The sequence below is a fragment of the Echinops telfairi genome, unplaced genomic scaffold, assembly GCF_000313985.2.
Source record: "Echinops telfairi isolate 266 unplaced genomic scaffold, ASM31398v2 ScPeMD7_70;HRSCAF=299, whole genome shotgun sequence".
NCBI classification, from domain to species: domain Eukaryota; kingdom Metazoa; phylum Chordata; class Mammalia; order Afrosoricida; family Tenrecidae; genus Echinops; species Echinops telfairi.
Window position 1 is genome coordinate 59,591,982 of NW_022103968.1, and position 15,571 is coordinate 59,607,552.

The 15,571-nt window shown below is 35.7% G+C and overlaps 1 protein-coding gene and 1 pseudogene across 1 annotated transcript in view; one reads left to right on the forward strand and one right to left on the reverse strand.

Annotated features, from left to right (window-relative positions):
* The window catches only part of HERC4 (HECT and RLD domain containing E3 ubiquitin protein ligase 4), a 134,871-nt gene that overhangs the window by 77,337 nt on the left and 41,963 nt on the right, over positions 1-15,571 (reverse strand). Inside the window, exons 7-10 of the mRNA XM_004701380.2 lie at positions 10,491-10,621; positions 5,562-5,722; positions 234-310; positions 9-133 (exon numbers count right to left, since the gene is read on the reverse strand). Coding sequence (XP_004701437.1) covers positions 9-133; positions 234-310; positions 5,562-5,722; positions 10,491-10,621 — 494 coding nt within the window. The remainder of the gene's footprint in view (positions 1-8; positions 134-233; positions 311-5,561; positions 5,723-10,490; positions 10,622-15,571) is intronic.
* LOC105978438 lies at positions 1,842-2,798 on the forward strand (annotated as a pseudogene).

Below are 15,571 nucleotides of genomic sequence, written 5' to 3' on the forward strand. Positions count from 1 at the left end.
TTTCTTACTTGGCTATCTCTACAGGAAACCTTCCAGAAGGGAAACTCAGCCATTTCTGCACTAGAGCTTCATTTACAGTCCAGATCTGCTTTGAAGGATCAGGATATCTAAAGTCATCTGGTGGCCCACAGTTCTAAAATGTACGATAAGAAGATTTGTCAAAAAGGAAAGAAGATATTATAAATGAAACCAAGACACAAGCATAGTAACAATTTATATGACGATACTATTACCTGGGGACAAGAGTAATGTGAAAAGCTTTGATCTCCACCTGAGAAAATTCTTTTAACACAGAAATAATCTTCATGATCTGAAAAATAAATTATTAAAATCCATAATTTAAATCAAAACGTTTAGAGCATCCAGTTGTTGAGAATATGCACAACAAAAAAACACCAATTCAATCTTTCTAAATATACAATTTGGTGACTGATTTATATTCTTCGAGTTGTACAATCATTTTCATCCTCCTTTTCTGTGTTGTTTCTCCCTTATTAATGTAAATGCACTGCCCTCTCTAAGGTTATTAAACCTCTCAAATTGATATTGTCAATTTGGTCCCGCATACTAAAAACATAAAATAAAACAAACCATCAAGTCAATTTCAACCATTTTTATGAATAAGGCTGAACTATAAGCTTTAAGAAGACTCCAGAGGATATTTTTTATTTAAGTTTTAAAGATTATCTCAGGACTATAGTGTGTTAGACTAGAGAATGCCTGGAGTCCATGAGAATTTCAATTTCTGGTCTGCATTTCCCCATTTTGAAAATAATTTTTCTATAGAATGCCTGATCAAAATATTTTTAAAATTTTCACTCAGTACCATCCATTTCTCCTGGTCTCATGGTCAAGTAGTTAGTAGCTCATGGAAACAACCAGCCACACATTCCATTTTCTCACCCTATTCACCACTCTCCTTTCTCTGTTACTCCACACAAATAAAGAGCACTTGTACCTTAAATGGTCTCAAATATGTTTTCAAGTGTTTTTTGGTATCATCTAACGTAATTGAGTTCTTCTCATGTATGAGGTGAAACTGACCCAATAGTGTATAATAAATAATCTCATAAGCATAAGCAGTATTTGATAAGTTTACAAGTTTTTGTAAACATACACAAAAATTTTATTTCTTGGGATATAAGGGGATTTCAGAGAGGTAGTAGCAAAATAAAATTAAAAGATAATGGAATTTTTGCACAAACTTTTTGAAACCTACTCTTTTATCTTTACTATAGGTTCAGTTCAAAATGAAGATGAAAATAGAGAGAGCTCGGAAGAAAATAAGTTAAAAATATTGGTTCTTAAAAAGACATACATCCTGGAAATAAACCTCGAAGTTGGTGGGCAACACATGATATTTCACCAGATCTGATTGGAAAACAGTAAAAAGGGTTACCTGACAGACCTGGGACTATTTACAGGTTTCCCACCTCTTTTCTTTCTTTTTACTTTTTCTCATGTCTTATCCACAGTAGGATAGGCAGGATAACCAATCCTGAGAAGAAAACAACAGGGCCAACAGCTCCTGGGAGAAGGAAGAGATGGAGGTGGGCAAAAGGGAAGGGGAAGCCAACACACCTAGGGATAAGGGAACAATACAAGACCTAAAATCGATGGTGAGGAGCATGTAGAACGCCTGATGGGGTTTGAGAGTGTCCAACGTAGCCAAGAGAAAGTATTGGGAATCGAATGACAATCGAACATGATAGAAGAACAGGAGTAAAGTAAAAAGAAATAGTATTTCTCAGGCACCTGGGACCCTAAATTTTCTTGTGCTAACTGCGCCTGCGCTAGCTGCAAGCCCTGCAGATTTTTGAACACGAATTCTTTGTTTTTTTCTGGCTATCATTTGCTTGGGAGTAGTCTCAGCTGTTCTAAATTATGATCAAAGTCTAGATGTGCGGTGGAATCAGTGGACATCAACATACAAGAGACCATATGGTGCGAATGAAGACAGCTGGAGAAGAGCAGTCTGGGAGAAAAATATGAAGATGCTTGAACTGCACAATCAAGAATACAGCCCAGGGAAGCATGGCTTCACCTTGAGCATGAATGCTTTTGAAGTGACATGACCAATGACGAATTCAGGCAGGTAATGAATGGCTTTCAAATGCAGAAACTTAATAAACGGAAGGCATTCCATGAACCTCCTTCTGATAATATCCCCCAATCTGTGGATTAGCATCAGAAAAGCTATGTGACCCCTGCGAAGAATCGGGGTCAGTATGGTTCTTGTTGGGCTTTTAGTGAAACTGGTGCCCTTGAAGGACAAATGTTCCGGAAAACTGGCAGAACCAGGTGGCCTGAAGGCAATGAGGGCTGCAATGATGGCCTCATGCATAATGCTTTCCAGTGTGTTCTTCACAATGGAGGCCTGGATTCAGAGGGATTTTATCCATATCTTAGAACAGACACAAGAGATTGTCACTACAATCCTCAGTATTCTGCTGCCAATGATACGGGCTTCATAAACATCCCTCAGCTGGAAAAGGCACTGATGAAGGCGGTGGCATGTGTGGGACCCATCTCTGCTGCTACTGATGCAAGCCAGATGACCTTCCAGTTCTATAAAGACGGAATTTATTTTGACTCAAGCTGCAGCAGCAAAGATCAGGACCATAGTATTCTGGTGGTTGGCTATGGCTTTGAAGGAAAAGACTCAGACTCAAACAACAAATTCTGGATTGTCAAGAACAGCTGGGGCACAATTTGGGGTGCATATGGGAACATAAAGTTGGCCAAAGAACCAAACAACCACTGGAATTGCTACAGCAGCCAGCTACCCTACCGTGTGAGATCACATGCACTAGGAAAAGGAAAATACCAGGATGGCTTTCCTGAAAGAGATGTTATCTGAAAACTGACCAGCCCTTATTGTTGGAATGAAATGCTTCAATCATTGAGGGTCCAAGTTGTGATTTTAATTCTGTCACATTTTTACACTGGTAAAACATTACCATGTTTTTAATATCTGCTGCAAACAGTTTTGTAATATTGACTCATTGCTTAATGCTATGACTTGAACTTCCATTAAAAAAGATGTATATAAAGTCTTACCTTTTTAATAAAACTTAAATTTCATGTGTAAAAAAAATAGTGGAAAGAACTAGGAGTCAAAAGACATTTAGAGGTATAAATATAGACATGCACATATGTGTACATATATTAATATAAAATGATAGAGACAGATCTATATACATATATTTAAATGTTTAGTATTAAGGTTGCAGATGGGCATTGGGTCTCTACTCAAGTACTCCCTCAACACAAGAACACTTTGTTCTAGTAACCTGGAATTTTGTGATTTTCACATTCCCTACACGATGGCTATAGTCAAAATGGGTGCATAAGCAAATGTGAAGAAAGCTGATAGTGCCCGGTTATCAAAAGACATAGCGTCCAGGGTCTTAAAGGCCTGAAGATAAACCAGAGGCCATCTAGCTGAGAAGCAACAAAGACTACAAAGAAGCAGCTCACCAGCCTGTGTGATCACGAGGTGTTGATGGGATCAGGTATCAGGCATCAGAAGACCCCAAACAAACAAATATACCAATACAAATGATGGGGTTCAGAGTGGAGACCCAAAACCCATCTGTACACAATTGGATATCCCCTCAAAGAGCAGCTTAAAAAAAGAACAAGACAGCAAGGGTGCAGTATAGCACTGATGGAGCAAACAACATTCCTCTAGTTCTTTAATGCTTCCTCCCCGCCACTATCATGACTCCAGTTCTACTTTATAAATCCGGCTAGACCGCATCATATACACTGGTACAGATCAGAGCTCTCAACACACGAAATCCAGTACAGATAAAGCCCTCAAGAATAGTAATGGGAGTAGCAATACCATAATGGTAGAGGGAAGGTGGCGGAAAAAGAAACAGGGAACTGACTATAACTGGGATACTAACAACAGAAACATGGGCGAAGGGAGACACCAGACAGTGTAAAACATGAAATAATAATTTATAATTTATCAGGGGTCCATGAGGGTGGGTGGATGGGGTAGGGAAGGAAAAGAGGAGCTGATACCAAGGCCTCAAGCATAAAGAAAATATTTTTAAAACATTGATGGCAACATATGTACAAATGTGTTTGATACAATTGATGTATGGGTTGTTATAAGAGTTGTAAGAACTCCCAATAAAATGATGTATCAATAAAAATAAATTAAAAAGCTAAATGAAATATACCTCATCATTTTCTTATTGATGTTAAGAAGTTCTATGACATTCTGAATACATTGCAGGAACAACAAAAAGATAAGCAATGTTATGGATTAAGAAATTTATAAATTTATTTTCTCTTTTAATAAAAGCTATCCAAAAGTAGTATGGCACACACAGCTTTTTGTTGCCAGTTATTTGGCAATAAGAAAATACATCAGCACTTAAGATGTCAAACATTATTAATAATGTTCTAAAACTGATTGTGGTGATAAATGAACAACTCATCAAACTATTGGATTGTATGATATGTGAATTTTATGCCAATAAAACTGTTTAAATCACAGCAAGCTTACATGACAGGAAACGAACTGACACATAAAATTGCCTAGGCCGTTTATCTTTGTGATAGCAGATGGTCGGATCTTCTCTTCAAAAGAACTGACAACATACACCAGGGGTCCCCAAACTTCTTAAACAGGGGGCCAGTTCACTGTCCCTCAGACCGGTTGGAGGGCCGGACTATAGTTTAAAAAAAACTATGAACAAATTCCTATGCACACTGCACATATCTTATTCTGAAGTGAAAAAACAAACGGGGCAAAAACACCGGCGGGCTGGATAAATGTCCTTGGTGGGTCGCATGTGGCCCACGGGCCGTAGTTTGAGGACGCCTGACATATGCTATACATATATTATAAAATTGCAACACCTAAACCAAATTATTTGTGTGCAATACACATTCGAGTTAATATAACACAATGAAAAGCCTGGGAAGGGTTGAGATCCTTATATATAGGGCTGAAAAATCAGGTTTTGTTTCAAGTTCAGACTCCATTTTGGATAGAATTAAGAATGTCAACAGGATTTGGAATTATGCGTTACAGGAAGAAATGTGGTGTTTTGAATAAACGTCTTTAAAATAACTTATAAAATATGTACCTAGGTGATATAAATGGTTAACAGGCTCAGTTACTAACTGAAGGTTTGGAGGCTCAAGTCTACCAGTGATACCTGAAAAGAAAGGACTGGTGATCTATTTCTGAGCAATCAGTCAATGACAGTTCTATGGAGCATACTTCTATTCATGTTGCTATGTTTTATTATCCTTTAACTCTAAGTGTAAACATATTGAATAAAAGAATGTCTATCACAGAACTTCTTAACATCAGTAAGGAAACAATGAGGTATATTTCATTTAGCTTATTTATTTTTATTAATACATCATTTTATTCGGAGCTCTTACAACTTTTCTTCATCTTGCTATTTTGACTTAATAATGTATATCTTGAAATTCTTCCATTTCAGACTTAAAAAGTTTCATCATTTAAGAACAGCATTTTAATATAAGCCGTAATGGATATAGCACACCTTTAATATACTAGCACTTACCAGTATCTGATGGACACTGCCCATTATAAGGTAACCAATTTCCTTTTACAGTGAAAGGACTTTTCCTGTTGCTGGTTGAACCAGTTCCTAGCTGCCCATTACCACCAAGCCCAAAAGAATAAATTCGTCCTGATGAAGGAACAAAAGCTGATGTGTGCTGCCTAGAACAGAATGATAGAAAACCTGAATTAATATTACTTTCCAAACAAGTCCATGTTTAAAAAGGCATAGAAAATATTACCTAATGCAAGTATTCTTTAAAAAGAACTTATCAATGAGAACTTTTCAGTTCTAAAATTTCTCTATATTCATTTATGACTTTATCCTAGACTAAATGCACTAATTCCACACATGCAGACAGCATTAGTCCAGAAAATTACCACAAACATTTAAAATTTAAAAGGTCCAGATTCATATTGTTATTCCTCATAATAGATGAATTCCAACTAAAGGTAGCATCTAACAAAGAGGTTCCCTATACACCCTTCCCTTCTGTCAGGTGCTAACCTATGAAGGTTCAGCAGTTGAGTACTACCCAAATTTTAGGCAAGTAAACCACTACTAATTAGAAGATACAGTACACAGGGTGACTTCCAATAATTCGTGGAAAAATTTAATTAAAAGATTAAAGGTTTATTAATATTAGGAAGCAAAAATCAGAAAGAATCAAATCAGTACTTTAATGTAAAGTAACGTCTAATGCTTCCTCTGTCGAAACGCTTGCAAAATTGCCCTTGTTTGCTATGAATGAGTAAAAGCAATGTTATGGTGGATAAGGACACTGGAGAAGCTTTCCTGGGCATTTTTCTGCTAAGCTTTTAGCTAGCTTCCTCAAGATTCTCTCATAACAAGCAAATGTTATCATTCTTTGGCCTTCCAGAGTCAAACAAAATGCTCTGAATACCTCAAACAACTGTTGCCATAACCTTTGCTCTTTACTCAAGTCTGCTTATGCCTTGATTGGACCACTTACTATACCTCTTGGTCTGACTCACTCCAATTGTGTCAATTCTGATGCTTAGCAACCTTATAGTCTAGGGTAGAACTGTTTATGAGGGTTTCTGAGACTGCAACTCTTTAATATGTGAGTTACATAATTGTCAATTTACGAGGAGTATGAGGGAAGGGGTGGAGTCTAGTCTGTCAATCGGATCATAGCCAATGAGGCCTCTCTGTGGGCATGGCCTTCTCCTGAGAATTCTGGGAAATCCAGTACTTCCTCCTTGGAGGCAGGAAACACTTCACTCTCTCTATGCCACTCCATGGGACATATTGCAGCTGACAAGACACATGGAACTACCCAAAGGCCCTGAGTCCCACAAGCCACATGGATGCAACCAGACCTCTGAAGCCAGAGAAACCACAAGAGGCCCCTGCCAGCACTGAGATGCTTACAACAGATATATGGGCTAGTATTGAACTTAAAGCCTTGGACTGACCTGGGTTGGAATGTTTTCTCAATGTTCAATTGCTCTTCTATATAAAGCTCTTTCTTATACATATGTGCCCATAGATTTGTTTCTCTAGTCTACCCAACTAACACACATTAGAAAGCCTTCTTTTCCTCCTGAGTGGTTATGGTTTCGAACTGCTTTGTGGTTTGCAGCCCAACACCTAGCCCACTATGCGACAGGGGCTCCTATACCTCCTTGGTAGCCAGTGCTCTAATTGTGTTTTGTGTTCGGGACCATACCCCATACTTCACACTGTATTAAATTCTTCCAAGAAATGCTCTAGGATTTGGATTTCCACGTGTTTAAATTTTCCATGGAAAGCTTTCCTCTATCTGTAGCTTATTGGGGCACCAACAGTAATGGCACACATCAAGCAGAAAGTTTGCTCAATTTTTCTATCAGAATTATATAAGCTGAACCAATTTAAAAGTCTACGGTACTGATGTTTTTCCTGCTAATCAATGATTTTTTTTCCCTTGAAAATTAATGTGGATGATCTGCCACTATAGTTTTTGTCCTATCCCTTCTTAAAATGAGCTATCCAATTATAAACTGATTTCTTTGGGGGCATTGTCCACATAAATATTTAATAAAACTTCAATGATTTCTTCCATTCAAGCTTCACCATAATTTCATGATGATTTGTTTTACTGGTGTTTATTTTTAATTTAAACAATAAAGTAAAAGTTTATTTTTACTTTAAAAAATCTGACGTTTGTTTTACTTTTAGTTGGAAAATTCAAGTTGCTCTAAGAGGGGCTCTTTTCAAACTGATATCTTATCCTTCTTAGTGCTTCAAACTATGTCCTGTTCAGACATTTTTTCCATTTACTTTTTGAAGATCCCCATAAATATCAATATACCAATGCATAATAGAAATGCTTCCTTTGTTTGGGGGAGATTGACTGCTATTTGCATGTACACAGACTCCTCTAGTGGAAGTAAACAAAAGAAACTGCAGAACTAAAGTCAAATGATCCACCAGTGTATTTTCAGTGATAGTAGTATTTCACTACTGTACATTTAGGAATGGAGTGAAATTATCATACAATTTAGTTCTTGTGTTATTCCATCTCAAGTTTTATGTCTTCAAATCTGAAAAGCTCTCAATTATTGTTTCTTTAAATATTATATCTCTCCTATTCATTCTAATATCTTTTAGAATAGTACACCTACTTACTTGCAATGCATGATTTTGCATTTATAACATTTTTTAAAATTTCATGTGGCAACACCTCCTATGGTGTGGGCCTCACATGGTACAAGGCACAAGCAGATGACATAAAAATGGAAAATTTACAAGAAAAAGGATGTTTATAAAGAATTTTTAAAAGAACCTGTAAGAAGTGAAAACCACAATAACCTTCATTAAGACTTCAAATGATATGTTTTATACATAGAATTAGAATTAAAGAACAGCAATAAAAAACAAAAATAATGAAGACAACAACAAAGGAGGACAAAGATAGAAAATAAAAGGTTATACATACATAAAGTAAGGTGATTTACTACATCACAGAACCTTTTATTAAACAAAAAATATCAAGATGTGAAGCTACTATTTTACATATTCTTTACCTACGTCTGTATCTACTTCTGTAGGCGGTGTTTCCATTTCTCTAACCCTTCCCTAAAGAAATCTGTGCTGTTTGGTTTACATAATGTCAAATGGAAGTTTTGGCATCCAAAGGCACTCAATTTAATTTCCTTTTATATGTTCAAGTTATTGAAATAGAGAGAATTTTATAAAGGCTAGATTAGGGTTAGAGTAAAGTGTCCCAAAGAAATCCCTAAAGACAATTCTTGATACCTGAGTTAGTCTGGTTAGACTAGAGAAACAAATCCATGGACACACATATGTGTATGAGAGTTTTATATACAAGAGCAATTGAACATTGAGAAAACATCCCAGCCCAGTCCAGTCCAAGACCATAAGTCTGATATTAGCCCATATGTTATGTCCGATACCAATCTATAAAGTCCCTTCAGACTCACAAAATACATGCAATGACGCCAAATGCAGGATGATCACAAGCCAGTGGGTAGAAAGTCTTTGGGTCCAGTGGCACTGGAAACATCTCAGCGCTGGCAGGGGTCTCTCTGTGGTTTCTCAGTCTTCCGAGGTCTGGTTGCATCCATGTGGCTTGTCTTCTGCAATGTGTCCCAGGGAGTAGCAGAGAGGGAGGTGTCTTCTGCCTCCAAGAAGGAAGATTTCCCAGAATTCTCAGGAAAAGGCCATGCCCACACAGAAGTCTCACTGGCTATCTTCAGATTAACAGCCTAGATTCCACCCCTATACTCTTACTCCTTAAACTGACACCAGATTAGGTGACTACCACAATACCCTTGACGAATAAGCAGGTGGCATGCATTGGGGTGTTAGAGAAATATTTCCTTGGTTAACTTTTCTGTCATATTCTCAACAATGCTGCTTTCTTTCCCTTTATTCCTCTTTTAAACACTTCTAATAAGTTCCCATGGTTAACCTGTGTCTTTCAAGAAAATCTCTTAAAGGACTATCCCTTTGAAATTCCAATACGTCTCCACAATGATATGAGTTGGTCTTGAAATTAACAGGTCCAGCAGATCCCCCTCAGAAGCTACTGTTTTGATTGGACTTATTTTTAAAATGCAGCCCAATGGGACTAAAACGTGTATTTCTGGGGTGTGGGGGGTGGAAATGGGAGGGACACACACACTGTCTACAATTATTTACTAGTTGCAAAGACATATCTAAACATGTTTTTGACCCACTTTAAAGAACAAACAGTGTATGCATGAACCACATTTTCAGGTCCTCAGCCTTTCAGTCACATGACCCCCAGTTTCTGGTCTGCTTGGGCAAGTGCTAGAAAGCTCCTTTAATACTAAGAGATACCTAAAGAGTACCCTATTCTGCAAGCAGCCTCCTGCATGAAGGCATTTGGCTTTATTTGTTTCTTGGGTCAACTTCATGGCTGTGCTTCACAATCTTGGCACTGCTCCTCTGCTCACCTTAAGTCAAGGTATGTCAGTGATGTATCTGCTCCACTTCTGGCTCTTCTTTCCTGATGGTTGCAGGGTTCCCTTCTTGCTTCCAAAATGGCTCTTACATCCAGAGAAATGGCAAAACTGACCAATCCCCTCCTAAGAGTCCTCTACCCCTTATGTATATATACACTCCCAACGACTCATGTGGTGAGAATTACAGACTATGGATATAATATCCACACCGAGTAATTTGACTTCACTACATATGCTATATACAATATACACAGTATTACAAACATATAATAAACATCTTGCCTCAAATTTGTTTCAACAAGAAAAAGGTAAAGAGATACAGAATAAGAGAAAGGTGCTCTGCCTATTAAGACTCCTGAACAACAAGGCATTTGGAGGTGATTGCTATACTTTAGCTATTTACATTTGTTAAACAAATGTGAGTGTTAAAAAGACTAAAAATTTTTTATATATATATATATTAATAGCTTACCTTCCACACGCAATCTGAGTGACAATGCTTCCCATAAGTTCAAAGACTTTTCTTGGGTTAATTTCATGACTAGTAGAGTTATGACCCAACTGACCATAACCTCCAGCTCCAAAAGTAAACACTCCACCTTCCTAAAAGGACAAAACGTAGTATATCATTAGAAGATCCAATTTATTTACTTTTTCTTTTTCTATTTTTAATCATTTTATTAGGGGCTCATACAACTCTTATCACAATCCATACATACATCAATTGTGTAAAGCAGATTTGTACATTCACTGCCCTCATCATTTTCAAAACATTTGCTCTCCACTTAAGCCCCTGGCATCAGGTCCTCATTTTTTCCCCCTCCCTCTCCCTCATGAACCCTTGATAATTTATAAGTTATTATTTTGTCCTATCTTGAGAAGAGCTAATTTTTAAAAAATTTTGAGACTAATTTTCAGAGGCTAAAAAGCTGATCTGAAATATAGTCGTATTTTTTAATTGTCCTAATTTAATTGTCAGCTAACAAAGGGCTTTTAAGGTAAAATATCAAAACTTTAGGTCCAAGCTGAAGGTTAAGTACTTCCACACATTTTTTTAAAATTATGTAACCACGATATTTAAAGTTAACACTAAAGAAATACTAACAGTCATCTCTTTGCAGTGTCTTTCACCAGCATTATACCCTAGTGAAATTTCACCTATGAAACTTCACAAATAAAAAACTGCCATTGTCTAGGTCTTCAAACTCATTGTGCTTTGAGCATAAAGCTCTTCAAAGAGTATATGTAATCAGACTGCACAAATGTGACTATTTTTAGGTATAGCTACTATAATGTAGAATTGTTCTTCCAAATAAATCTTTTAAATATGTAAATAGATTAGAAGTGCAACGGCAACTTAGTACCACCACAATGAAAATTTTTCAATTCAACGTATTTTCTTCACAGCTTTAAGTACATATACAATTTTATATTCTCTCATTATTTAATAATCTACATATTTTATGATGTATTTACATAGCTAAGGAAAGAAATATATTTTTCAAACCTTTTTATCATAGAAAATTATAAACAAATATACAGACAAAAAGATAAAATACAATAAACCATCATGTAAACATCACTCCATTTCAACAACAGGGGAAACACATAATCTTGTTTTATCAATGATTCCTCTACTTTCCTTTTTTGGCAGGAGAAACCACTGGACTACCTACTTACCCACCTACCTATTTCTATGACTTTTCCCTCCCTCAAAATTCAATGGTTTAAGTTGGAATACTTTTTTTTTTAATTGGAATACTTTTAAAGCAAATTATGGTCATCAAATAATCACACCTATATATGCTTATACATGTCCAATGGCACATATCTCAAAAGATGAGCTTTTAAAAGAAATCCTAATACCATTATAACAGAATTACACCATCACGTATTTACATATATAGCCACAATACTACTAACAAAACCAAACTCATTGCCACCAAGTTGATTCCAACTCATAGCAACCCTGTAAGACAAGGTAGACCTTGACCCTTGTGTTTCCAAGACTGTAAAACTTACAGAAGTAGAAAGTTTCATCTTCCTCCCATGGAGGAACTGTTGAGCTTGTGGTTAGCAAGCCCAATGTGCAACTCACTGAAGCTCCTTACAATAATACTACAATATATAATGAAATTAATATTTCTTGATATCATTGAATACCCAGGCCATGTTTAAATTTCCCTATATTGTTGCATTATCTCCGACAGAAGTTCTCAATGGTGACATTTAAAGACAGGTAAGGGGGCCAAAATGTGTCCGTCTATTCTGTCCCCACTAAACTGAATGCTGACTTTTGCTTACATTCATGATCTTCATCAGGTAAGGCAAAACAGTGATTTGTGTGTGTGTGAAATAGTGATTTTCTAATTTTAAAATTTCTTGTATACTTACTAGTCTTAATTATATTACAAATAACGTTTATCCTCATCACGTATTAAATTAATTAGGTAAATTAAAATAAAATCTATAAATGTGGATTTACCAATTTTCATAAAAATTAGTTTTCTCTAAGCAACCACCTTATAGAACAAATTTTGTAATGATTTAGGAATATCATTATAAACCCATGATTTTTACATATTGTATATACTCGTGTATAAGCCGGGCTTTCCAGCACATTTTTATGCAGTTTTTTGTGGTAAAATTAGGTGCCTTGGCTGATATAAGGTCAGCTTATACTCAAGTAATATGGTATATTAGGTTGTTATTTTTGCAGCCCTTTTTTTTTTGGTACCTAGTGAGAGCTTCTTCAAATTGTCCTTCTGATATAACATCAGTATTCCTGCCTTTCATCTTACAACAAAATGTCCAATGTCTATTTTATACATTTTTATTGCTTCAAAAATGGACTGAAATTCTTCTCTAAGAAGCCCTCATTCTTATGGAGGGAAAGTCTACAACAATCAAGAAAGTTTATATCTACATTATACATCTTCATTATTTCTAGGTTAGTTCATTGACCACAGTGAGAAAAATAACATGAGTGATACTGATACTTTGACTCAAAGTAAAAGTCACAGGATTTTAACTTAATTCCTAGGTGTTTTTGGTAGTAATCTCTTCTTAAAATAGCTTTAATGGGGCAGTGGTTTAGATATCGGGTTGCGAATTGCAAGGTCGCCGGTTCAAACCCACCAGCTGCTCCGTAAAAGAAAAGATCTGACTGCTTTGCCTGGTAAAGATTTAGTCTCAGAAATTCTAAGGAGCAGTTCTACTCTGTCATGTATGGTTGCTAAGTCAGAATAGACTCAAAATGAGTACATTTTCTCTTAACTTAAAAATTATAAAGTGACATTTTGGTTTTATCAATGTTGAAAATGTTAACTCCAAATTTATTATTATACACATTACAGAATGTAGTTTAAATTTTCTTCATGGATTAGGCCTATCCTTAAACTGTTTCCCACCAAGACGTATACAATACAATACTGTTCTTTATAATCATAAGATTGGTGTAGTTGTACTTGTTATACAGTCAAGCTCATTTATTTGTTTTCAAATTTATGAAGTTTTACTAAATATGGGAAAGTACCCCCCCAAAACTGGAATACACACCCCCACAAGCTATGTATTTAATTTTTTTTTTTTAACAAAACCACCTTATCACCTTCAAAGTACTCTCCATTACACTTAATACATTTGTCAAATCTGCAATTCCATTCTTGGAAACACTTTTCAAACTCATCTGTTTGGATGGCTGAGAGCACCTCCCTCATTTTTTTTTTCACCTTTCCTACCTTGTAAAATCACTGTCCTTTCATGTCCCTCTTCACTCGAGGAAACAAAAAGAAGTCACACAGAGCGAGGTCAGGTGAGTAAGGTGCATGGGGCAAGAGAGGCATGCTGGTTTTTGCCAAAAACTGGTGTACTGAAATGGCTGCGAAAGCAGGTGCATTAACATGGTGGCAAAACAGTCCCTTGTCTGCATTTTTTTGTCACACACTGCTACACAATCTTTTCAGAACCTCTAAATAGAAACCTTGGTTAACAGTCTGAATTGCTGGAACGAACTCCAAATGAACTACAAATCAACATTTTTGTCTGTTCAAGAAGTCGATGGACATCCAGAATGAGGTTTGTCTTCAATCAACATCTCACCTTTTTAGAAACGAGAAAATCACTCATCGTACACTTGAGTTTTTCCCATAGTACTGTCCTTGTAAGCTGTGTTCAACATCACAGCAGTTTCTGTGGCAGTTTTCCCAAGCAGGAAACAAAATTTCATAGACACATGCAGTTCTAACAAAGTTTGAGCGAACCTGCTTTCACAAAGTCATTGTGATCAGAGAACCTTCCCAGGAGCAGCAACTGGGTATACTAACTCAAAGGGAGTTGTTCCATGTTCGCCACTCAATGTACATGCAAAAGCTCTACCCAGTGGAGCATTTTTCTGTTTTGGGGGGGGATATAATTTTGTTATTTAAATTATCTATTAGTTACTAAATTCCAAGGTCAAAATTATAAGGCATGATTAACATTTGGAGTAACTGTTAATTTTGTTAGCCTTTCATTTTTAAAATCTATAAACAACATATAACACATTCACATTTTACACCCTTTCTTCATGAAGGACAGCTATTCCCTACTCTGCTCTTTTTACTTAACAATACAAGGTTGCAAAAAGTTCTCGGAGAAATGCAATTAAAGGATTGTGGAATTCTTCCACAAACTTGTTGAAGACCCAGTGCATAGCCTGAGATCAGTCCACATCAGTATATAGAAATCTCATTCCATTTTATAGTTCATGGTATTCCATCTGTATTCAACTAGATTGCTACTAAAGACCATTTGGATTTTGTCTAGTTTTTACTAATATGTCATAGTAAATAAATGGATTATTGCATACAAATTTCACACCGAGAGATTCTTTGAAGATTGCTACACCAAATTGCGTATGTACATATGAGCTGCATTTTGAATTTGTAAATGACTTCTTTAAATTTGTTGTCTTTTAGTGACACTTCTATAACATGTCTGACTTTAAATCTCTCCTTGAAGTAGCCACCTAATGTGTAGGTTTGGAATAAGAAAACCACTTCTTAAAGCAACCTTATTTACAAAAAAAATTTTTCTAGAAAAGATAAATGGATGTGGAATGACATTCTAAATAAGTATTTTATTTGGGGAATATTGAAAACTACCCAACTTTAATTTATAAATAAAATATAAACTAAAAAATTTATTAAGAAATAATATAAAATCCAGTAGTTTAAAATATTTACATATAAATAATATAAATGAAAATATTAGTGAACAGAATGATATACAATCTACTGTCTTCTAAGAATAATACAAAGATTAAATAGAATTAGCAATTAAAAAAATCAACAGACAGAAATACATTTCCTGGAAAAATAACATAAGTATTTGAAAGGCTAAATTAGAAAATCAGTTAACATTGATCGTTTTTAATCACAAAATTAGAACTACGAAATGAAGCCATACAAGATATCTTTTATTCTTACTCAACAAATAACTGAAATTTGTAATTTACCAAGATGATTTAAAATTAAGACTTTTGTGATTACATTTTTAATTCAAATGCTAAAG